Source organism: Aspergillus oryzae, chromosome 1 (genome assembly GCF_000184455.2).
Source record: "Aspergillus oryzae RIB40 DNA, chromosome 1".
NCBI lineage: Eukaryota > Fungi > Ascomycota > Eurotiomycetes > Eurotiales > Aspergillaceae > Aspergillus > Aspergillus oryzae.
Genome location: NC_036435.1, coordinates 5,629,628 through 5,653,051, shown reverse-complemented (window position 1 = coordinate 5,653,051; position 23,424 = coordinate 5,629,628). Strand labels below are relative to the sequence as shown.

The 23,424-nt window shown below is 47.8% G+C and overlaps 10 protein-coding genes and 1 non-coding gene across 11 annotated transcripts; 6 read left to right on the top strand and 5 right to left on the bottom strand.

The window, feature by feature from the left end:
- Window positions 1-534: 534 nt before the first annotated feature.
- On the top strand, window positions 535-1,302 carry AO090005000297 (lysoplasmalogenase; the record flags this gene model as incomplete). Its single annotated transcript, XM_001817326.3, has 1 exon — window positions 535-1,302. The coding sequence occupies one exon, from the start codon at window positions 535-537 to the stop codon at window positions 1,300-1,302; it is 768 nt and encodes a 255-aa protein (XP_001817378.1).
- Window positions 1,303-2,977: 1,675 nt separating this feature from the next.
- Window positions 2,978-4,768, top strand: AO090005000298 (FAD-binding oxidoreductase; the record flags this gene model as incomplete). The annotated part of the gene is made up of 4 exons (XM_023234171.1): window positions 2,978-3,172; window positions 3,236-3,721; window positions 3,776-4,626; window positions 4,765-4,768. 4 exons carry the CDS (start codon window positions 2,978-2,980, stop codon window positions 4,766-4,768), a joined length of 1,536 nt encoding a protein of 511 aa, XP_023088895.1.
- A 2,286-nt stretch (window positions 4,769-7,054) lies between these two features.
- Window positions 7,055-7,540, top strand: AO090005000299 (uncharacterized protein; the record flags this gene model as incomplete). The annotated part of the gene is made up of 1 exon (XM_001817328.3): window positions 7,055-7,540. One exon carries the CDS (start codon window positions 7,055-7,057, stop codon window positions 7,538-7,540), a length of 486 nt encoding a protein of 161 aa, XP_001817380.3.
- A 231-nt stretch (window positions 7,541-7,771) lies between these two features.
- On the bottom strand, window positions 7,772-8,882 carry AO090005000300 (3-methyl-2-oxobutanoate hydroxymethyltransferase; the record flags this gene model as incomplete). The annotated part of the gene is made up of 2 exons (XM_001817329.1): window positions 7,772-8,416; window positions 8,490-8,882. The coding sequence occupies 2 exons, from the start codon at window positions 8,880-8,882 to the stop codon at window positions 7,772-7,774; spliced, it is 1,038 nt and encodes a 345-aa protein (XP_001817381.1).
- A 676-nt stretch (window positions 8,883-9,558) lies between these two features.
- On the bottom strand, window positions 9,559-10,779 carry AO090005000301 (zinc-binding alcohol dehydrogenase family protein; the record flags this gene model as incomplete). Its single annotated transcript, XM_023234170.1, has 3 exons — window positions 9,559-10,527; window positions 10,594-10,628; window positions 10,677-10,779. 3 exons carry the CDS (start codon window positions 10,777-10,779, stop codon window positions 9,559-9,561), a joined length of 1,107 nt encoding a protein of 368 aa, XP_023088896.1.
- A 900-nt stretch (window positions 10,780-11,679) lies between these two features.
- AO090005000302 (uncharacterized protein) lies at window positions 11,680-12,652 on the bottom strand (the record flags this gene model as incomplete). Its single annotated transcript, XM_001817331.3, has 3 exons — window positions 11,680-11,847; window positions 11,903-12,341; window positions 12,408-12,652. 3 exons carry the CDS (start codon window positions 12,650-12,652, stop codon window positions 11,680-11,682), a joined length of 852 nt encoding a protein of 283 aa, XP_001817383.3.
- A 61-nt stretch (window positions 12,653-12,713) lies between these two features.
- On the bottom strand, window positions 12,714-13,208 carry AO090005000303 (uncharacterized protein; the record flags this gene model as incomplete). The annotated part of the gene is made up of 2 exons (XM_023234169.1): window positions 12,714-12,786; window positions 12,850-13,208. 2 exons carry the CDS (start codon window positions 13,206-13,208, stop codon window positions 12,714-12,716), a joined length of 432 nt encoding a protein of 143 aa, XP_023088897.1.
- Window positions 13,209-14,064: 856 nt separating this feature from the next.
- Window positions 14,065-16,231, top strand: AO090005000304 (uncharacterized protein; the record flags this gene model as incomplete). Its single annotated transcript, XM_023234168.1, has 4 exons — window positions 14,065-14,437; window positions 14,480-15,995; window positions 16,115-16,134; window positions 16,191-16,231. The coding sequence occupies 4 exons, from the start codon at window positions 14,065-14,067 to the stop codon at window positions 16,229-16,231; spliced, it is 1,950 nt and encodes a 649-aa protein (XP_023088898.1).
- A 229-nt stretch (window positions 16,232-16,460) lies between these two features.
- On the bottom strand, window positions 16,461-19,210 carry AO090005000305 (DEAD/DEAH box helicase; the record flags this gene model as incomplete). The annotated part of the gene is made up of 3 exons (XM_023234167.1): window positions 16,461-18,138; window positions 18,611-18,803; window positions 19,180-19,210. The coding sequence occupies 3 exons, from the start codon at window positions 19,208-19,210 to the stop codon at window positions 16,461-16,463; spliced, it is 1,902 nt and encodes a 633-aa protein (XP_023088899.1).
- Window positions 19,211-19,861: 651 nt separating this feature from the next.
- On the top strand, window positions 19,862-19,943 carry AO090005t00004. The gene has a single exon. It is a non-coding gene; the product is annotated as a tRNA-Arg (tRNA).
- A 2,077-nt stretch (window positions 19,944-22,020) lies between these two features.
- AO090005000306 (uncharacterized protein) lies at window positions 22,021-22,636 on the top strand (the record flags this gene model as incomplete). Its single annotated transcript, XM_023234166.1, has 3 exons — window positions 22,021-22,122; window positions 22,187-22,367; window positions 22,596-22,636. The coding sequence occupies 3 exons, from the start codon at window positions 22,021-22,023 to the stop codon at window positions 22,634-22,636; spliced, it is 324 nt and encodes a 107-aa protein (XP_023088900.1).
- Between the last annotated feature and the right edge of the window lie 788 nt (window positions 22,637-23,424).

Sequence of the window (23,424 nt, the reverse complement as noted above, 5' to 3'; positions counted from 1 at the left end):
ATTATGGTGACGGGGATCTTGTTATATAAACATGACTGATTGGGTCAGTGTGCACCCATGGGTTTCATTGACTAGGTAAAATAGGACACTTTCTGCTCTACCACATTTACTCTGTCTGCCAATTTCTACGATGAAGCCGACAAATAGGATACGATGTCCTTTGCACATTTAATTACGAGATAACACCCAAAAACTCGTAGATCGTAAGCATGTATAGCACTTTTTGTCTTCCTGATCCCTATCGCGGAAACAGCATCGACAGGGTGCGCGTCAATGTTCTACTTTCAAAAGCACTTCATGAAACGCATATACTAATACAGCAGAGTCTACAGATAACATAGGGAAGTATGGCCGAGGTATTCAGGCTGATTCCGCTTGTGATCTCGGTACTACCCGATCAATTTGGTAATGGATTCCCCAGACAAGTCCCCACTGCTGATCATTCGTTTTTCCCCGACTGCCACATATAAGAAAAACCCAAAAGGAACCATTGCTACCTACCTCTAGGCACCTGAGGAATCACTCCCAATCAAGATGTCGACAAATCTGTCAATTCCTCCTCCACCGGCAGTGTACCTTCTCATAGGGTCCCTCCCATTGCTGGTCATTTCGGAGTCCGTATCCCGATCCCACACAGGGACGGCTCTATTCAAGATGCTCTCTTCGGTCGCTTTCCTCAGCGGGCCACTCTTTTTAACCTCAGGAGAGTGGACTTCCACTCGTTCTCTCATCACGGCCGGCCTTCTTTTCTCCCTCGCCGGAGACTTCTTCTTAATCCCCTCGCGAAGCGAATTCCACAATGCGAACTCCAACCCCCAACAGGAAAAGAAAATCTCCATTTCCTTCCAGCTGGGCGTCATCGCCTTCGCAGCAGCTCATATCGCCTATATCCTGGCCTTCTTCCAGGATAACGAGACCATCTCGTGGGGAACCTTCGCGACAACATTCCTCGTAACAATGGCGGTCGCAAAATGGCTTGGCGTAATCTATCCACCACCGCATTCCTCGGCTCGAAGTAATGTGCTCGATCTCGATCTTCCTGCGGATATGAAACCGTTGGTCCTGGTATATGCTACCATCATCAGCGTGATGTTTGCTACTGCAGCTTCGACAACTCCGGTAGATGTTTCGTCCCGCTGGCAGTATCAGCGAGTGTTTGGTGCGGCAATGTTCGTTGCTAGCGACGTTTACGTTGCGAAGGATGCGTTCAAGAAATCACCTGGAAGCCGGGGTTGGGTTCAGAGTACTTTTGGGTATGGGTTGTATTTTTGGGGGCAGATGGTTATCGCGGGGTTGGTGTAGGGTTGATTGGTTTGTTGGTTGAGAGGTGCATGCTTTGATATCCTATACTGTGGGGTTAGTATGGTATTCCAATAAGAGTAGCATGCTGCCTGAATGAAGCTCGTGAAATGTTTGAGATAAATAGATGACAGGTCATGTGGATGGACTGTGCCCTAGTTTGCTCCATGTCAGTCAGCTCGCGTCGCAATGTCCAACATGCCGCAGATGCTGAGGGTAGCTTTGAAGTAGACATACAGGGGTGTCACTAGATCGTCATTGGGTTCACGAAGTACCTCTGCCATGTATCTATGTCCAGAAGGTTGTTGGAGTCGAAGACTGCCCCCTCCTTCCTAGGCCGGCTAACAGAATGAGCATCGAGAATACAAGCATACTCTAGACCCAGTAGTGCTTATTAATATTTGCATCGTCATAAGCTATAGTAAGAAAATCTCTCAGTCGGTACCAAAATCGATATTCCAGGCCGGTTTTAAAGTGCTTGGGGACATATTTGAAATATTTTCAGCCAGGCATCGCTGCCAGTCCTTTCAAGCTTTCCTATACAACCTTTGATCATGCCAAAGCGTAATGTTGAACTTCGAGAAAGAAAATTTGTTTAGGTTTATGGTAAAGACATAAACAACCTATCATTTACTGCTACAGCAGTTCCAGTGAGTAACAATCCGACCTACTTCTCTAACCCCATTAGCCCTGTAATATTTTGTCGCACAGGATGTGTGAGGTAAAGCAAATAGTGGCAAGCCGTGGCGCACGAGGCCTCGTGGATTTGAATAGCATAAGCACTAATTGCCATGCGTCGCTGGTGAAACCATATCAAGTGTCGATTGAGAAGGAGCAAAGGTTGTTAATCGAGCGCACCAACCACAATGACTTAGTGGCCGCTGAAAAATTCTTCGAGAAACCTTCAGTATAGAAGATCAGCAGGGGCATCATCCATCGTTATTTGGGGGCCAATATAAACTAGGGTTTAATCGGCTTGGGTCTGAGTAAGAACTAATTCCTTTGATTTAACCGAGATAGTAGAACGCGCAACGCCAAATTCTTCAGCAAGTTTAGTGGCAATTTGCTCGGTATATAGACCTTCTTGCAAAGCAGCACTTGCTTCACTAGGTTATTCAGATACGGTTCTTCTCTGTGAATTAATTTCAGTCCCAAATACCCCATTTTTGTTGTGTGGTAGGCGTTTGAAATAGTTGGTGTTTTTTGACGCGGTTCGCGTTCTGCCGTGTTGCAACACTTTTGACCTAGTAGTTTACCAAAATCTTACTACGTAAATAGTAACTTGTTAAGAAGCGGCATATCATATTTCATCTACCGAAGCGCACCGTCCGCAAGATAGAGCAGCAATTTGGTTTACTTAATCATTAGTGCATGCTCCATGCGAACTAGCTGCATCGAAACGTGGCATATGGGGCCAGGCTGCGTTGCATCCTTCCTGCACCGTCATCCTTCAGCAGCACAAAGTTCGCTGGTGGATGGGCCAATCCACACAACTCGGCATATTTATAGATCTGATCTATCTCCCTCTCGCAATGTAGTCCATCACTACACCAGATGATCCTTTTATGCTTCCATTGATGTTGTTTTATTATATATATTTCTCTCCACACCGTTAGGCTTATCTGTATTCTTCATTTTCCTTGGACTCTAGTTTTCATACAGTTGGTTATTTGACTTCATGATACGCACGATTTCTTTGGTAGGCGCCTGGCTCATCGCTAGCGGTGCTACTCTAGTGCAGGCCGACAGCAGTTTTGAACCGGCCAATTTCAACGTCACTGCAGCGTTGAAAGGTTATGGCGTTGATACATCCAGCATACCTGCATTGACAAACTTATCAAAACGATCAACAGAGTCAGCATGCCTTGCAGCTGTAGGTCCCCAGCCATAAACACCCCTGTTCCTGAGCAATCCAGCGTACCTAACTCGACCATAGTGCGCTAGTCTTGAGTCCGTCTTTGGCTCCGAAAAAGTCCTAGATCAAGAGAACACGAGCTATACCACTTTCACGGACGCTTTTTGGTCTGAGCAGCAAGCAGAGGTTCGTCCGTCTTGTATTTTCAAGCCTAGCGTCAACACAGATGTTGCCATCGTTGTGCTGTTATCTCAGCTGACCAGGTGCCCGTTCGCGGCCAAGAGCGGCGGCCACGCTGCCTTCCGGGGCGCGTCTAGTAGCCCTGGAGGTATCACCATCTGGTTCACTGATATGAATGAGGTGAGCCTGAATGAGGACCATTCCATCGCATCTATTGGGCCAGGGAATCTCTGGGGGCGGGTTTACAAGGCACTCGAACCGTATGGATTAGCTGCTATCGGCGGCCGGGAGAGTAGCCTTGGGGTGGGGGGATTTGTTACTGGCGGTGGCATTTCATTTCACTCCAACCTGTATGGTTGGGCCTTGGATAACGTGGAGAGTTTTGAGGTCAGCCTTTTCTTTGCTCCTGGAGTCAAATGCACATACTTACGGCCTATATAGGTCGTGACAGCCAGCGGTCGAATTGTGACGGCTAACGCAACAAACTTTCCGGATCTTTACTGGGCTCTCCGCGGCGGAGGCAATAACCTTGGTCTAGTTACCAAGTTTAACTTGTACACAATCCCGAGTTCGACAATGCGCGGGACTACGCGTGTCTTTGAGGAAGCTCGACTCCCGGAGGTCGTCAGCGCTTTTGGAAGTGTCTCCCGTGGCGCGACAGCCGATGGCAACGCCCAACAGTACGTAGCATTTGCCCGTATGCAAGGAGTGAGTGTTGCGTCCGCGGAGCTCTCGTACGCCCTGAATATCACAGACCCACCCATCTTTAAGCCATACAGAGACATTCCCGCATTGGCCGACACAACCGAGTCCAGGAGCCTGGTGCAGTACTGCGAGTATATCAATGACCAAAACCCTAGCGGACACCGGGAGATGTACTGGACAATTGCGACGCAGCTGGATGAATCGTTTGCTCTCTGGGCGGCCGAATATTACTTCAAGATCGTGCCGCAAGCAGCTAATATCACGGGTGGGAACCCCGTAATAATTTACCAGGCATTGACGGAGCCGATGCTGGCCAACGTGACTAAGTTCGGTGGCAATGCCTTGGGCTTGGATACATCACAAGGGCCGCTTATATTATTCAACATGGCCTTTTGGTGGGATAACGCTGCTGATGACAATGCTGTCTACACTTTCATTCACAATTACTACAAAGTCATCACTGACGAAGCAAAGAAGCGTGGGATTGCCCATCAGTACATCTATATGAACTATGGCAGTCAGTTCCAGGATGTCATTGCGGGATATGGTGCGGACAACAAAGCCCGCCTGCAGAAAGTGGCAGCAACGTACGATCCCCGTGGCGTCTACCAAACACTGCAGCCAGGATACTTCAAATTGAATGGAGCACCTGTTCAATACTGATCTAACTTTAGAGTTTGCTATCTTGTCCGCTATGTGTATTATTCTACTCAAGAACAATGTAGTTAGAGTTGTGAACAGCGTCATAATCAGGCAGCTCAATAGATGGCCTTGTATCTAGTACAAGAAAAGCAGCTTGCAAGCTTTGCCTACTATTGCTGTAGGCTGTATAACCCAGAGATATAAGAATGACAATAAGATATTGCACAATGCGCAGTTACATCATTGTACATTCGGTTTACAGTGTAAGAGGCCTTTGAGTGCTCTGGTTGATATCCTGACATTGGGGAGTTGCAGTAGTAGGTCGCTGAGACTGGTTGAGACTCAGAGCTCTTTGTTGCCCTCAACTCTAGCCACTATTGTCCTATCATGGGTAGGATTTGCTCATCCGTTCCTTACTCATGGGCCCTGAGTACGTTCACCATTTTTCCTATTATGACCTTTATCTGATTCTTTAAACTCCTCTCTCTTTGTCCTACTTCGTCATCCAAGGTGTACCCCGTGATATCACCTAGCTCAAAAGCTAGTCAAGTCTTTGTTACCAGTTTCTACCAACAATTATACCCAATCCCGTACCAGAGAAGGACGTTAGTGTTTATGTTCAAACGATGTAACACCACTCTGATTCGTCTCATTGTCTGCTTTGTGCGTAGCTTGAGGATTTCAGATTATTGTTCATACACTTTTACATTTATTCTTGGAAACAAAGAAAATAGCCTATATTTGCCTACGTCCTTGTCACAAGTCTATATTACAATTATTGAGCCCAACTATTTAAAGCTTCTCGAAGTATGTTCTAGATAGAAGGTAGATCGTATCATTATCTTTTCGGCTATACTATGTTGGGAGATGTGGTGGCAAAGTAAACAATGTTCAAACGAGGTGGTTGCACAAGTCTAACAAATAAACACGCCTTGCATAAAGTACTGCTCTCTGGTCTTTTGATCTTTAGGTCATGTCATTGTTTTTAGAATAGCAACCTTATTCGCTCTTGAATGCGGCCTTCTATCCCGCTTTGCTTGCTACTCATAGGGTAGGGTAGCATTCACTGTCACCAAATCTTATGCAGCTCCGAAGGATCTTACATATAAGAATGCCTATTTTCGCCCACGACGAATACCAGAGCATCAGATCGATCCCAGCTCATTTTCATTCTCCTATACTCGTATCAGAGTACCCCCTACACTAGTTTTGTCCACGATCTCATCTATTGGCGATTCCTTTCAAAGAACCAAGCTCGACATGACCAAGAAGGGAAGCGAAGAGCCCATGGGCTCTGACACCAAGCAGGCTGAAGTATGGCGGTCCCATTTTACATCTCACTTGTTCAGTTGGCCCTTTTGGCCGTACTCATTCTTCAGCCGTGGTCAAAGAACTGATGTTGGGGCATCGCAGGAAGAAACCATTGCACCCCGGGAGACTGCTCAACCTCCGACAACCCCAGAACCAGAGCCTCGGGCAGTCAGCGAAGCGCCTAGCACCCAGGGAGAGAAAAGGCAGGTGGTAAGATGGCTTGCTCCATATTATCAAACGTTCATTGTATTAATGCAAGTCGCGGCTCAAGAAAAGAAGACGATCTGCGAGACTGAACAAAAGAAGTATCTCCCCTACCGAAGAACAACCCGCGACTCCGCCATCTCCGCCCAAGAAGACAAAGGTCGAAGAAGGAGAGGCCTCGAACCCTGCGCCACAGTCTCCTACTCCTGAGGAAGAGCCAACTCAAACTCAGCGAGAAGGTTCAGATAAGGCCCCGTCGCAGGGTGACGATAAGTTACAGCCTTCCGATCCTACCGGTGAGGAGAGCCCATCGCGCAATGAAGACCTGTCGCAGTATCCTGATCCTATCGACTGCCCTGGGTACTTTTTGCGTGGGGGTACGTGGCTTCCTTACGATGATGAGGATATTCACAAGAAACTCCACGTCATACAGGAGCGTCTGCAGGAATGGTCAGTGGAGTGGGCAACTCTGGAAAAGCAGCTGTCCGACGAAGAGAAGCAGAAGCTAATTGCTGGCCTGGAGGGGTATTGTCTCCAAGCTGACTGGGACTCGTTGGTTGAGAAATTGCCGTCCAATATCTCTGAGCTTCTGCCCCTCATTCTCAGCCAGGCTTTAGTGGCTAAGGACCTGTTCCAGAATGTGATCGAAGATCCATTTTTCTATCTCAATGAGGATGGTGTGAAGGTGACTGGCGAGCACGGTCAAGTTTCTTACCCTTCCCGTGCCGAAGTCCATAACCTATGGCAGTGGTGTAAACAAGGTAAATGATGCAAACCAGGGATACATCATACGCTAACTTTAGTATAGTTGAACCTTCCAGCGAGCGAGAAAACTGGAATTCAAGAAAGTGGCTCCAAATGACAGTCTGCTTTTTAAATGCATTCACTCCGGAAACCACTTTTGATCCATTGCTTGCGACACGTATGAAGCGGCTGAGAGACTCTAGGTTGGAACGACTGCTGCACAACATTCTCGACAGGTCTTCTCTGTTGCATCCGTTGCTCAAGACAGTTTCTGAATCGGCCCAAGTTAGACGACTCCATGAGCTTTTCCACATCTATCAAATCGCCGCTGACCTTTGCATTGGAATGTGGTCTAATGAGATGGATTTCGAATTTGGCTCGTTCGATTCTCTGGGGCCATTCCACGAGGATATTCCACACATGGAAAGGCACGCTTTTGCTGAACCGGAACCGGAGGAAAAGTCTGATCCGGCTGATAAAGATCGAACTGTTCTGTTCATGATGCAGCCCACTGTCACTCGATACTGTCGGTTTGATGGGCATGAAGACCAGTCATTGATTCATCGGGCTCTTGTTGTTTATTCCAAAGATGCTGCATAGTCCTTTACTCTCTACATTTTCATTGTTTGCATATGAGTTCGCAGGAGGTCCACTTCCATCTTACCCTGCATTTCTATTACTACTCTGAATAGAATATTCGTTTGGTTATGGACCTTTCACGCAAGGCTTTGGTCCATACTCAAGGCTGTTCCACATCCTTGAGTATGTGTAGTCTACATACGTATAGAGTAGCAAGAGAGGAAATAAAACGATTCACCAGACATATAACCATCAAGCTCTACTAGCCATACCGACTCCCTGTTGACCTACCTCACCCATAAGACTCCGAAACTCCGCCATCTCCTGCTCAGAAATCGGATAAGTATACTCCCCCGAAGGAAAAGCCCTACTCTTAACATCCCGTTTAAACTCCTCAATACCCCGAACCGCCTCCCCCCAAACATCCGCATAGGTCTTCACAAACTTAGGCACAAACCTCCCCGGTGGAAAATTCCCAATTAAATCCACCTGCACGAGAGCCTGCCCAGAACAACCAACCCCAGCCCCGATCCCGATGGTCGGAACACGAAGCCTCTCCGTAATCAAAGCAGCAACCTCCCCGGGAACAGCCTCGAGAAGAACCATAAACGCCCCGGCTTCCTGCACGGCAAGGGCATCCCGCAGTACCTTGACTGCGCCCGCGACGGACTTGCCCTGGACCTTAAAGCCACCAATAGAGTGTTGTCGTTGCGGGGTTAGGCCGATATGCGCCAGGACGGGGATCCCAGTTTGGGTGATTCGTCGGATGGTGGGTGCCATTTGTTCTCCGCCTTCTAGTTTCACAGCTTGCATGCCGCCTTCTTTGACCATGCGGATGGCGGATTGCAGGGCCTGTTCCGGGGATAGCTCATAGGAGCCCATTGGGAGGTCTGTTATCTGTTCGGTGGCAAGAGGCGTTAGAAGTCTAGTTGTAGTTGAACAAACGTGAGAAGAATTAAGCAAAACTAACCGTGAAAGCATATTTGACAGCCCGAGATACACTTCGACAGTGAAGGAGCATATCTTCAATGGTCACTTCATTTGTATCCTCCATTCCTAGCGCGACCATGCTCAGGCTATCTCCGACAATAACCACATCCATCCCTGCGGCATCGGCTATATGCCCACTTGGGAAATCGTGGGCTGTAAGTGCTGTAATGGGCTCGCTCTTCGTATAAAGGCTTTGAAGTGTTTGGATGGTTACTTTCTTGCGGGAATCCGATTGGGTTTTTCCCATGGGCGAGTAGGAACTATATCGGACAAGGATACTATTAAATAGAGGAAACCGCGGTGGGACACTGTAGCGAGGTCGCCATGAGTGTCTTAGGGAGGCCAAGCGAGAGAAGGAGGATTTGGTGAACATTTTCTAGAGATAACGTTTCTGGAAGGATGCTCCGTCGGTTAGTACGGTTTAATTGAGCAACGTAGGAAAATAGCTCCCTCTTTATTGAAGAGGAAGATTTGTACATAGCGGTCCAAGAGATTTCTAGAACATTTTATGTTATCTTCCGTGGCTTTTCCTAGTCGGCGTTCTGATATATGCTGCGTACTCCCGAGTATCGCAAGAAGGTTGGGGAATTACCTGTTTTAGAAGTAGTCGATCTAGGAAATAGATATTAAGCCGGTTATTTACTAGCTTAAACTAGCTATTTTTTGAACTTGTGACCGGTTCTTGCTTAGAAACTGTGCGACTTTGAATCAGTGTGCCAGAGCGATCCGGGGGGGGTCAAGATGGGGCAGAGAAGGCAGCTTCTAAAAAATTAGAAAGAGTTCTGCTATTTTATATAGGAAAGGAACAGATTTAGTGTTTGTCCTGTTGTAACGTATGGTATTTCGGTATTGAGTTACGCATGTTTCTTTATACGTATAAATTATATGGGTACAACGCTGGTTATCTTACCATAATGTTCCCTCCAAACAATCTCCTGATGATCGATCTCACCACAGGATTACGACGGCATCCGACCGCGAAGCATCACGCCGATAATGCTGGAAGCTCTTTGCAAGTAAGAAGGCTTTGTTGGCTTGCTATGATCGTCTCAATCCCTCGCGCCTGGTGTCTCGTTGGGCCGTGTCAAAAATTTCTGGGCGCGGATTTTGCCGTCCCTGAGACCCTTTAGGCCTTCAGACAAGCCCTCCAGACCGTTATTACCTAATGTGTAGGGATGACTAGTCAACCAACCCTCGCGCAGGCCCCGAGAAAACGCTGCGCCCCATGTCACGCCAATGAGCTTGTCATTCTCGTCCTCGTAATGGACTTGACCAACCATAGAGAATACAATCTCAACACTCGGGTCAGAGCCCTCGACCTCAGTTTTAAGGAAAATATTAGTTATCTTTGGCTTCTGGCCTGCCGGGTTCGGCGGCCCGGCAATGGCCTTGGAGACGAGCCTGATCGTTTTATCTTCGGAAACAGTATCATAGGCTTTCCAACAGCGGCCGCCGGGAGCACCTCCCTTCTTAACAGCCTCCTGAATCGCCTTGATTAGCTCCTCCTCTGTCGCATACGCAGTATAGTCGATGAGGACATCCCCCTTGTTTTCGTCCAGGAAGGGCTTGATGAAGTCACTCCGCTTGCTGCCAACTGTGATGATAGGGTGAACGTTGGCGGCCGCAGCAAGCTTGATAGCGAAGGCTCCCGTGGCAGTACTCGCTCCATAGATAATCAAAGGACGCTTAATACCCTCTTTTCCCGCGGCCTTAGCACGTGGTGACCATGGCTCAGGTAACTCGAGCTCCTGAAAAAGCGCACAGGCGGATGTGTAGGCAGCCAAGGGAACCGTGGCGGCCTCCTCAAAGGAGGTTGAGTCCGGAATGTGAAAGGTAGTATAATAAGGCGCTATGGCGTACTCAGCGAATGCCCCGTGAGAGGTCATCATCTCGTGGAAGGCGGCCACGCGGTCCCCTTTGTGAAATCCAACCACATCCTCTCCCACGGCTTCGACGATACCGGAGATGTCGTCACCGGTGTTCATTTCACGACCGAAATGGATGGGTATCTTCCAGTCCTTCGGGTTGGAACCTTCGGATGGCTCGAGTTAGCTGCCTGCCAGAAACTTGTAACTGTGATATACGAAGGCCTGCGCTGGCCAGGCTAGTGGGAAATGGTCTAGAAAGACAGATTGAGAGACTACAGGCCTCCAGAATGTTCACTTACCAGCGACGATGACCTTAATTAACACATGGCCAGGACCCGGTTTGGGAATGGGAGAGTCGACAATCTCTACTGAGGTGTCTTTCCTAACAATCGCTTCCTTCATGATGAGATTGATAGCTAATGTTCGTTCGCACGTTTCTAAGTAGAAGGCGTGAGTGTGAGCCACAACGTAGGAGTGCGGATGGTGGATGAATTAGTTTGTTTGATAATTATGGGATACAGGTTTAATAAAATAGCCCCATCGCTCTTGTTGAATCTGTAACTGCGCAGTAGAAAAACCCCGGCTTACTTAATAGTTAGTTAAGCTGACAATAATGTTCACGTTCAGACCTTATGCCATTGCATTTTTCTGCATTTGATTTATAATCATGCTGGATGTATCAGGCATAATTTGAGTCGCCGGAGGGCCCGGTCAAGTGGGAGGCCCGGTCAAGTGGGAGGCCCGGTAAGTGGGAGGACCGGTAAGTGGGAGGACCGGTAAGTGAGTCCTAGTGGGAGTAGAGTCTGATTATGAATATACTAACTTACAATGATGTAATATCATCACATCGAAAAAAATTGTGGATACCACTTCTATGTTGGGCTCTACTGGGCATTATTGTGGGCAAGTGGAAGACTAGCTTCAAAATCATTTTATGTTGATTGAAGTTTCAATTCAGTAATTATTTTTCGGACATCAGGAGGTCCTAACACTAGAAAACTGAGATATAATACAGAGCTATTTTCGAAGGCTACAGATTCAAGAACTTTTCCTGGTCCATTGCTGAAGAAATATTCGAAAAAATCAAGGGCCCATAAGAATCCTATAAAGACAAGCTTCAGTCTTCTAGTAGCCTGGGCATCTATAGCCTCCCAGGGAAACTAAAGCTTTTTGCTGACCCTGCAGCATAATAAGAGGCGGCAAGATGCCATTTAACGCTCTGCCGTGACACTCAAAGCACATCGCATACCTCCACTTCCGATGTGGTATAGCAGTCGATATAAACCGGTATGATCCACCTCATCAGAGCTTCTTGAACGGCTGTGCATCAGTTTTGAGGCGTATAAACATCGCCAACACAGATGCGCCCAGAGCCATGCCACCCGCATAAAATATAGCAGGACGATAGGCACTAATACCGCTGTCCTCTCCGCCAGATGCGTTTAAAATATAACCAGCAATTGGAGCGCCCTACGGGGGACCGTCAGCCTATAAAAGGGATGGACATGGCTAACAGGGAACTTACCATCAAATAACCTCCAGCCCAGCTGGTCACTATCATGCCCATTGCGACGGATACTCGAGCTGAACCAAACACATTTCCGACGACTGTAGGCATGGTTGAAAAGAAGCCACCATTGCCCATTCCGTTAATAATCACGAAGACAATCAACGGGCCAATGGACGTCGAAACGGGCCAAAGAATCAGCATGCTGAGGGCACTGAGCAAAAGAGACATGAACAGGGTGTTCAGCGGTCCCAGTCTGTCACTACAGAAGCCGCACATTAGCCTTCCCACCGCAGAGGAGAAGTTGAATGCAGCCACCACTCCTGCACCGACTCCCGAGTTCATTCCCATCGATTCTGTGTATAGCGGAAGAAAAAACGGGGGGACGAAAAGCGGGAAAGTAGCAATCGCGCCGGCTGCAAACAGCAAAGCAAATCGAATGTCGCGGAAGAGTCGCCTGCAAGAGAGTTAGAACCGGAGTCGTGCGTTAGGCATGTTCCAAAAGGTTGGAGATGGGACGTACCACTCCACAAATTGCGTACGCTGGATTGGCACCCGTTCTTTAATGAAGCACGCTGCTGGCAGGCCCGTCCCCCAGATCATGAAACCAATGATCCGGAAGGTCCACGCGATTCCCACCTTACCAAGCAAGGCGTTCATGATAAAACTAATGACGGTACCCCCGAGGCCACCTCCGGCGTAAACCATCCCGTTAGCAATGCCGCGCTTTGCCCTGAAATATTGCGCAGGGATCGCAGAGACCACCATAAAACAAATGCTTATCACGGTTTAGCTCTCTAGACGATAACACGAGCAGAAAACGACTTGCTTACCTGAGCCCGAGACCGAAGAGAACACCAGCAGTCGCAAACAAGCCACCCACATTCTTGGTGGTGAAGCCGCTAAGAACCTGTCCCAGGCCAAGCAAAAAAATACCGAGTAGGGCCGATATCCTGGTTCCTAACCTCCGAATGACATTCGCATTGATTACGCCCAAAAAGGAAATACATGCCGGGGCAAGCGAGCCGATGAAAGCCAGGGTAGAAGAAGTTGATACCCCTTCCTTAACCAATGCTGCTTGCAGGACACCCCAGCAATAGGAGGTTCCAGTGAACCACCAGGCAACTACTGCGCATGCAGAAATGATGACCCAGCCGTAACCTCCATCAGGAACCTCGGCATCAGCTGCGAGTGAGGCTTGTAATACCGCATCTGAATTTTCCGGTGGTGTTGGATCGCCAGTGTGTTTGGTAAGTCTCCCTCCAACCTGATTGCGGTCCTGCAACTCGATTGCTGTGGACACCGACTGAGTGATTGTCGCCATTGCTTATGATGGAGTGAATCCTTCGGGGATTGATTGAATAAGGTGACGAGTTGACTGCCGCGTGTTCCCTAGTGGAGAAGTCGGTGAGAGGTAGCGTATAATGTAAGAAGCAATCGAAGAAATAATTAATTGTCCTTGCTCGGGATCGATCCGATCATTGAGGTCTCAGTCGAGGTCGTCATGCTAAGCCCGAGCCACAACGGGATTGGTCATACAGATTGACTTGAGCAGGCTAAGGCGGGGAAAAGTGGTGAACTTTCGATGGCGAGAAGTATTGTTCGCTATTTGATGGCCAAGCAACACACTTACTAACCCATTGGTATGACTCAAAGTCGCCTGCAACATCTGAGAAAGGGTTTCGCGGAGAGGATCACCGTAGATGTGGAGACTCTTCAATGACACAGGGCGTGGTCTAGTCATGGGATCAGGCGGTCAAGGCAGAAGATTCTCTACCGCCTTCTACTCCTAGGGTACCTCTGCTGATTCATTCAATTAGTCATGTTCAATCAGCACTCTGAATGGCCAGCTATATACATAACTCTGGCAGAAAATTAGTATCGTCCGTTAGATCTGATCCACGGTAAATGCTCTACGAACCAACCAGAGTAAGCAGCCAAACACCTGTGGAACCCAAAGCTCGTCAATTAAAGGGCGTAAAGGAACCCACGGAATCAGTCTTGTACAGTATTAACTGGCTACAGTTGAGTTTTCTTTTCAAAGCTCTCGTGACCACCACCCAGCGATCCAAGAATATCGTTCGCTGAGTAGGCCCTGCGCTTCAATTTTATTCAACAGATTCTGATCGAGAGAAGGATTGGCAGTTGTACGGAGTATCTTCCAGCTTCTCCATGCTCGGATGGAGTACGCTCACAATGACGCTCCCAGATATTGCGAAGATGTTTTATTGCTCCCACCTCTAAGCTTGGACAACGCCCTGGCTAGTGACATAGATTACAGATGGTTCCAAGAAGAGATAGCCGCACATTCTGGCCAGCCTTCAAGCCATGCCTCAATTGACGAGCTACAGCCTGAGACGGCGGCTCATGGATCAAGTATACAGTCGCAACTACCGACAGAGCCATTTGAGTCATACAGCGATCTGAACTATCACTCTCAAGACCCCCTGAGTGGGAGTTTTCTTGACTTTTCAACGTTCGATTATTCTGGGCTCGCCGACAGGATAACTTCTGATGTAATATCTGAACGCCATTCACACATAAGCTCCTCATGTGAGAGCCTTCAGCCAGACCCTGTCTTTAATATGAACATAGGGTCCAACAACACAAGGCGGGCTAGGAGAAAGAGCCGCCGATTTTCCACCACGGCAGTGAGTATCATGCAATCATGGCTCGCACAACACCAGGATTATCCATATCCTACCGAGCAAGAAAAGGAACAGCTGGGGCGTGAGACGGGGTTAGACGTAACCCAGATCTCGAACTGGTTCACCAATGCACGTCGGCGTAGAACGGTCGGTACTGGGCCTACACCGCAGGCACACCACGCCGATAATTCTCTACTATCACCTCTTGAGCGCTGGCAGAACTCGCCCCCGGAAAGCGAACCCGCTGCGACATCCGACATTCTGCGAGCCTTAGAAGATATCCCACATACTTCTGACGGTAGCGTCACATATCCAGCTCACAGGAATGCTGTGTCGAGCAACAGCTCTAGCGCTTCATTCGTGATAGGAGCTCCTTCGATCAGCAGCTACGAACACAGTCAGTCGTCTGGTTCTGACATCTCGTTCAAGCGGTCGAGTCGGACTTCACAAAGGCCACCCACCCCTAACATCAACGCAAGACCTCGCCGTCGACGCCGGAAGCCTCCACATCCGAACGAGACCTGGAACAAACGAAAGTCGAAAGGCCAGCGACCGTATCAATGCACGTTCTGTTCCGATACTTTCAACACTAAGTACGACTGGCAGCGACATGAGAAAGCCCTTCACTTACCGGTGGATCGATGGATTTGCGCGCCCCAGGGCGGGCTTGTTGAAGTTGATGGTGCCCATGTCTGTACATTCTGTCAGGCCCCAGACGTAGACTTCAATCATCTCGAAACCCATGGTTACCTGGCCTGTCGAGAGAAATCATTAGACCAACGAACATTTACTCGAAAGGATCATCTTCGACAGCACCTAAGGCTGACCCACAATGTCGACTATCATCCTTCGATGGAACAGTGGCGAGATTCTCTAACGCGCATTAAGTCTCGTTGTGGATTCTGCGAAGCAAGATTTGAGACATGGCCAGAAAGAGTGGATCATGTCGCAGACCACTTCAAGAAGGGTGCCGATATGATTCAGTGGAAGGGATGCTGGGGCTTCGAGCCTGGTATTACTAAACTGGTGGAAAATGCCATGCCTCCCTATCTCGTAGGACAAGAGCGCCAAACGATGGACCCTTGGAAAACAACAGATGCTCTTGCTACCGGGGGGAACGAAGTCCTGCCTGTCATTAACGATGTTCCCAATGCCCTGAGCCGTTATGTTGATCTCAGACGAGACCTTATCGTTTATATGCGTGAGCAGGCGGCTCTGGGTAATCATGTTACTGATCAGATGGTTCAAGACAAAGCTCGTGAGATCGCATACGGAAGCAATGACCCTTTCGATCAGACATATGCCGATAATCCTAAGTGGGTTACAAGCTTGAGACAGGAAGCGGAGCTAATGTCAGTGCCGGAATCAAATTGTCTCTTTCCATATTGCGATGATCCGCCGCTTCAGTATCCAGGTGCAAGCAATGATGTCTCGCAGCCGCGATCTTCAGAATTTGGCCTAATGTGGGATAACCTTTTATTACCTGAAGACACATCGCTAGCTATATGAGAGCTTCATGTTCCAGGTACTGTGAGAGCACAGATAGATGTCCGGATGGACATATGAACTTACGTGCATGCAGAGGCTGGGCAGTTGCAAGAAGTATAATTGCTCTAGGGTGCTGATGAGATAAGTCACCAATATAAAATATCTAACAGAGGTATCATTGAAGCCGAATTTTAAGGGCCTGTGGAATTAACGCCGAAAATAACCGCTAGCAGCACCGTTCGCAACAATTGGGGTCGGGCAGAGTCGCAGAAATGATACTTGGCCTTTTCAGCTTAGAGATCTCATCATAAAGGGGGTTGTGCAGAATGAAACAACAGTCGGCTGGGGTTGTATTATAATGTCTTAAAGTGATAATGCTTGCGGATATGCAAATTCAAGGACAGAAGAAATAGACTGGCGAATTCCCGACCTTTAGAAACTCATGCTGCTCTCGGCTTTCCTCCACGCCCTCCACGACCTCCACGCCCGCCACCGCGACGTCCTCCACGATTCTTGGAGACCGAACCTCTACGATCTCCTTGACCAGCTCCAGGACTGAGTACATCACGAGTCTTGTTCCCAGGACGCCCACGCGGTCTGGCAGGACGGTCCCCATTCAAATCATTTCCAGTCGCATAATTAAATCCAGGTACACCCTTCAAACCCATCTTGCCCACGACCTTTTTATCCATTGGTGGGGGTTCAGGACATCCCATTCCCTGTATGGCCAACTCATTCGCGAGTTGAACGAGGCCGGGTTTATCCAGACGGACCTGCTTCAAGAGACCGGATCCCGCAAAGAAACCTATGTAGGATGAGTAAGCGCGCTGCTTTGTCTCTTCACCAATGCTGTACATGGCCTTAGTAACGGCATCGGCGCATGAGGAGGCGCCCGCATTGATCGCGTCAGTCTGGGGATGAGGCTGAATGGGCAAGTGGCGATTGACCTTCATGAAGAAAGACTCGGCTTCTGTGAGGAGGATGATAGCGCGACCATCATTGCCAGCACGGGCTGTACGACCGACACGATGAACGTACTGTTCGCCATTTGAGGGCAGACCGACCTGGATGACCAGGTCGACATTAGGGAAATCCATGCCACGACCAATGACATCTGAGGCGAACATAATTCCGGTCGCTGCCTCCTTAAACAAAGCTGTAGTTTTCGTGCGAGCGCTCTGGCTGAGCCTGGAATGGATTTCAAACACCTTCAAAGGCGTCAAACCCTGAGAGAAGGCTGCAGCGAAAAGAGCGACCATGTTTGCAGTGACCCCGAAGACAATGATTTTAGAGCTGTTCTTGATTTCAAGGTTGAGAAGGGAGGCGAGAGTAGTAAAGGTGTCTGCCACGGACGGTATCAACACGTGGTACTGGGGAACTCTCTCATGCGTCGGTGTTTCATTCTTTTCGATGGTTGAAATGCTGGTGTAGCCTGGCTTCAACACAACACTGACCACGTCCTTGACTTTGGGTGGAACAGTGGCTGAAAAGCACATACCTTGCCAGCCAGTGCTCTTTGGTGGAATGAGTTGGAGGATTCGCTTCACATCAGCTAGAAAGCCGCTCTCAAGCATCGTGTCGGCTTCGTCCAAGATCAACGTTTGAATGTTAGACAATTTTTCAGCCGTGGAAGGTTCGGACAGATAATCTTTTAGTCGTCCCGGGGTTGCTACAAGGATGGACGGTGCCCCCTTCATGAAACGCGCCAGAGCAGATGCCCGAGCTGTTCCACCCACTGCAATGTGGCACTCAAGAGGCCTCGCAAGTTGCGATGTAAGCTGATCGCAGGACTTTGCAATTTGCTGAGCAAGCTCTCGTGTTGGCGTAATGATCAAAATAGCGACCTGACCTCTTGGTGGCGCCGAATGACCTTGGAGTAAACAGTGTAACGTAGGTAGCAAAAAAGCAAGGGTTTTGCCTGTGCCAGTTTTGGCCTGGACCAGACAGTCACTGCGCCAGCTTGGAAGCTCTGTTAGAACACGGTGTTGGACGGGTGTCATGTACTCAAACTCCATCACTTTGAGGGCTTGAAGGAGTTTGGAATCTAGCTTCCCAGCCATGGTTGCGTACGGATGGGCGCCATCGTTGTTTCCTGGACCTTGCATGACGGTCGACTCTCTAAATCTCAAGAAACTTGCAAACTTATTGCTTGAAGAAATGCAAACACGTAGTGGTACTTGGGTGATCTTAATGTTTGTTGAGGACAAGGTGTGAAGTTATCATTGATACAATCCCAGAATCTCTGTAAGAACTTGTGTTGGTATTTGGGTCAATTCTACTACCAATACAGCAATGCGGGAAGAAACCGCTTGGAGAAAGTTTGGCAAGTGAATTATTCAATTTTTAATTCCTTTTGACTTTTGCACCTGGTCGATTGACTTCAGCAGATCGTCCAGAGTGAATGAATATAAGGCAGCTACGGCGCAGAGATTTCCAAAAATTGCTCCTCAGGGCTTGTTGTTGGGCTATACCTAAATAGGCTAGACTAACCGTATATGGAAGAATCATCTAAACGGGCACCTAACTACCTCTGATACAACTCACCTCATCGAAACCATGTAAACATTCATCCGATCAAGCTACAGCTCACCCTTGATACTTTCTGATCCGTCGAATAATCTCTTGGACGTCCTTCCAAATTTGCCAGCAATTTTTCAAGCCTTTGAGCTTATTCCAATTCCGTGTAATCGCAGAGTAAAACTCGAACCAATTTGTCTTTCCTCTTGGCAGTTTTATCCGGTGCGGTACCGTGGGAGGCCAAGGAGGAACCAAGATGTCGAAGACTGCCGGATCAAGCTCACCACTTTTATACTCCCTTCTAAGTACCTCATTATAGAGCTCTCGTGTCCTAATATTCTTGGTCTCCTGCGCAGTGATGGCTGTCCAGATTAAAGGTATGTAGTCACATACATTTTCATCCCATGCCTCACACAGCCAGGGCAGTTCTTCGCGGACGAGAGGATACCATAGGGATAACGGGAGTTGTTGTAATGTTTTTGATGCAGGCTTCAAACTCACTATATAACGATCTCCACAGCAATTAACCATTATGAGTAGCGGCTACGAGCTCTATTGAAGCTCACTCCAAATAGATAACAGTAAATAGGGAAGGGCCTACTAACCAACGATAATCTAGGTTTAATAAAGAGATGATCGTACCTCGGAGCGGTCTGGTCCTCCCAGTTTTCATCATTAGAATACCCATGAAGGTGAAGCAGTATGAGCGTGGTTTATTCGATGCAACTTAAAATGTGAATACAAGATCTAATCTATTCCCAATCTTCTCTAGACCTAGATTTTGTATCATGTACGTTTACTATTCCAGACTAGCGTGGGGATCAGCTCACAAATCCATTTCGCTGGGAGCGCTAGCCACCTAGAGATGAATAGGCCGCAGCAGCCATAGGTTCGGCTGGATTCTGTTTTAGACTCAGTGTAATCATTGCTACAGTACAATCGTACGCTAGAAGTTAAGATTAATATGATACACTTTAATAAAGAATGCCTATAGGCTTACGGGAGGCCAAAAAATAAAACGTAAAGCCACTAGTAGTTTTGCCGATAGTAATTAGGGCTCAAATATATATAACTAACTACACATCCTCAGTGCATAACGAATTGGCTACCAAGCCTGCGAAATCAGGCCAGCAACCTGTCTAGTAATCATTTGAGACGTAGATTGAAAGATAATAGATGAGATAATTATATCTAACCCGAGAACGAAGCGACTATACTAAGAATACTCGACTTCGAAACGTCCACCGGAACGAAGGTGGCTCAGGAACTACAGCATCACATTTTGGTTTATGGAGCAAAAGAAAGAGCCCAAATATCAACGAATGGCCGGGTGGCGCAATGGTAGCGCGCTGCCTTCCGGTTCCGGAATGTGGCAGTGGTTGCGCGTTCGAGTCGCGTCTCGGTCGTTTCTTTTTGTTTTTCTTGTATCATTATATATTTTGCTTCCTTGTCGGAGAAAATCCGGTGAAAATTACTCCGTGGTTTTTCCAACAACGGTATTCTCACCCCTCGTGGAAGCATCGCTCGTTTAGAGCATGCCTAACCCGATAGTTTAGCATGCAAGGCGCTCACACCACTTGTTTCGTCCTGGATCAGGGACTCCCCCGAAAGGGGAAAATTGTGGTCGTTTAAGGGACAAGCCTCGCAGGGTACCCTCTTTCAGAAAGCCGAATCGAGAAGTCGATTAGCCGGTCCACAGCATTAGAAGGAGATAATGTTTGCTTTATTAAACCTGCATGCCACGCTATTTACGGAGTATAGTAGTTTATCGTTGTGGACCACGGACACTACAGGTAGCTATTACTCCGAGGCTTCGCAATATCTGGCCCGTGTGGGCAAGTTACGAAGATCTGACAAACGGTTGTATGAATGGACCAGAAGAACACCGTTCGTGAGGCTGTGTATGTAGCATTGATCCTCCTGCCTTGTGTGTGTGGATATTGTATGAATGTAGCTATAACCTATGGAAAAACTGTGTACGTTACGGATACTACGTCGTTCATCCTTAAGTCTTGGCTGCCGAGGACCTATAGCTGAAGCCTGAGTGAGGATTGACCATGATCGTGAATCACGTTAGGCTTTGCCCCTAATTAAGTAGCTTATTTAATGGAACATTCTACGCATTAGTCGATAGCAAAAACCCCTATGAATTTCCGAAATTGCCAAACTTTATCTGTCTCATAGTCCTTCGGCAAGACCATGGTTTGGCAACGATCGCCACGGTGTCGGTGATGGATCGAGAATCAATTCACTTGACCACCTCACCGTCTTCGATCCTGAAAGGTCTATCAGGAGAATTTTCAAGTTCTTGATCCTTTAGTAGCCCACCCTCTAAATCCTTGGAAAATTTTAAATCCCGAAGGGCAATGGACCCCACGTGGCAGGGGGTATCGTGAAGACAACCCTAAATCTTGTCTCCAACGCCTAACGCTTTATTGGTGTGGAATGGATCGAAGTGCTAAAGAAACTCCGATGGGCCAGTTTTGAAAGGTAAATTTAGATTAAAACAAGTATACTCCCTCTCCTCTCAGATGCGATACTGTGATGATATAGGTCCGAAGAATACCAAAGAGTGGTTTATGGCTGGTAGGCGTCTAGCCTAGAAGTGTAACCTTCAGTAGTGGGGTTTAATCTATTTGATACTTTTTGTACGTTCAAGGAATAGTGTAGGGTCCATAGATGTATATGACCCACAGTTCAAGAAACGGACTACTGCGTCTAAATGTACCATATCTACGCTTGTTAACCCACATCAAGAAACTAAACCGGACCCTTTCCGACTATAGTGCTGTCGTATAAAGTCATACGGCACCCACGTGAGGAGGTCTATAAGACTTAACTTTACTTGTGGAGCTACAGCACTCTTCGGCTTAATGTGATACTCTGCTGCCCAGAATGGTCTCCATTCAACCGGGGTCACAGCAAGACCTCCAAATTGGGAGTTATGTAACATTTGGGGTCGCCATGATCATGATTGGCATGAGGTGTGTGATGCCTAGTGTTGGGGAAGAGATGAGCCAACACCACTAACCTAGCTGAGATGATGGCGTAGGTTATACGCGAGACAGTTCTTGCTGGGTAAGCTGGGGCCTGACGACATCTTAATTATCTTAGCTTCGGTAGGCCTATCTCCAATCATTCATTTCTATTGGCTAATGGTGCTCTTTATCGGGATCTTATAGCTTGTATCGATCGGCGAGTTGGCAACTGTACCGAAAATGTACGAATGCGGGATTGGCCGTCATCTTATGGAATTGACAACCCAACAACATGAATGTACAAGAAAGGTCCGTTACCGTCAATGACTTCAATTACTATGCTTCGGGAGTGATGTTGAACTTTATCCCAGTGGGCGTGGATATCGCAGGTTCTCTACTTTCTCAGTCTCAGGTACTGTGATATCGCGACCCTCGACGACAGCCTGAATATTCGGCCCCGGCTAACGTTAACTTGAACCGGCTACTTAGTCTAGCGAAAGGCAGTATGGTCGCATTATATCTACGCTTGGCTTCCAACAAAACCCATATCAGGTTCCTTTACGGGGTTGGAGCGGTTATACTTAGTCATGGAATTGCCGCGACTCTTGTACGTTTCCATCAGTGCCGATAAACGCCTCGATGAACCTATATTCGTCTACTAACAAATTCAGGTGGCATGCTTTATCTGTGAACCTATATCTGTTATATGGAAACCCGAATTCCCCAAAGGATGTCTCGACATGACGAGCTTCAACTACTTCAACGGCGCATTCCATGTCACGACGGATATCTTACTGGCGCTTCTCCCCATCCCCATCGTGAAGAAACTGCAAACAAACAATCGCCGCAAGAGTGAGTTGAACAGGTTACCGAGGCAAAATCGCAAGAATACTAAAAAACGGATAGTCGGCCTTATAATTGCCTTCGGCATCGGTATCCTAACCATCTGCGCATCAATAGCAAGACAGGTCACGACAGTGATCGCCCTAAGATCAAGAGACTTCCAATGGTTTGTTTGCACTTGAATATCTCCCACACATCCCCGGCATCACCATCTCACATATCTAATGTTATGCTTAGGAACTGGTCCGCCGCCGAACTCACTACCTGCCTCGAAATAAACATGTCCCTCATCTGCGCCTCGGTCCCGGCAATGCGATCCCTATTCAAAGTCTACTTCGGCAGCACCGGTCTCACGAATAGGCGCGCCTACGAACACGAGCTCGATGACCGATACATGCAAGAAAGTGGAGCGCGGAAAGCCTTGAACGATTTTAGTAATATGGAGGGGACTCAAAGACAAACTAGAACGAATACTGTTACCAGTAGACCAAGGTCTGTGGACAGTTTTTCAGAGGTTATGTACGGGACTAAAGATGGGGTTGTTCAGACTACGGAGTTTCGGGTTTCGTATGGAAATCGGGCGTCTTTGTACTAGAGGGAATGGCTATTTATGGAGTTCTTGAGGTGGGGGTTTTTGGGATTTTAGTTCTTTGGGAGGTGGGGTTTGGTTCAATGAAAGGAATACATTACTGAATGAAAGAGCTTGGTAAATGGACATGGCTACGAGTATTGGTTTATGGAAGATCCAGGCCTCGGATGGCTGATGCCTTGGCAAAAGATCTTTTCCTGGTACAAAAGGACCTTTACTGCAAGGACTGCGTGCCACCCGGTATCTCTTTGTCTAAACCAATGGACACGTAGCGCTAGGACTCGGAATTCGGGGATTGAGGTCGCACCTAACAGTCAATCCATGTAGTTAATATACCCCAATATCAAAAGCAAGCCAATGGCATCAATGACCGTTGAGGGTGGGTCACCCATATGGTCATATTAGGCGTAATGCATGAGAGACAATGCCGGTCAGGAAGGACAAACTCCTCTAATTGATCAAATTGGTTATCCATTG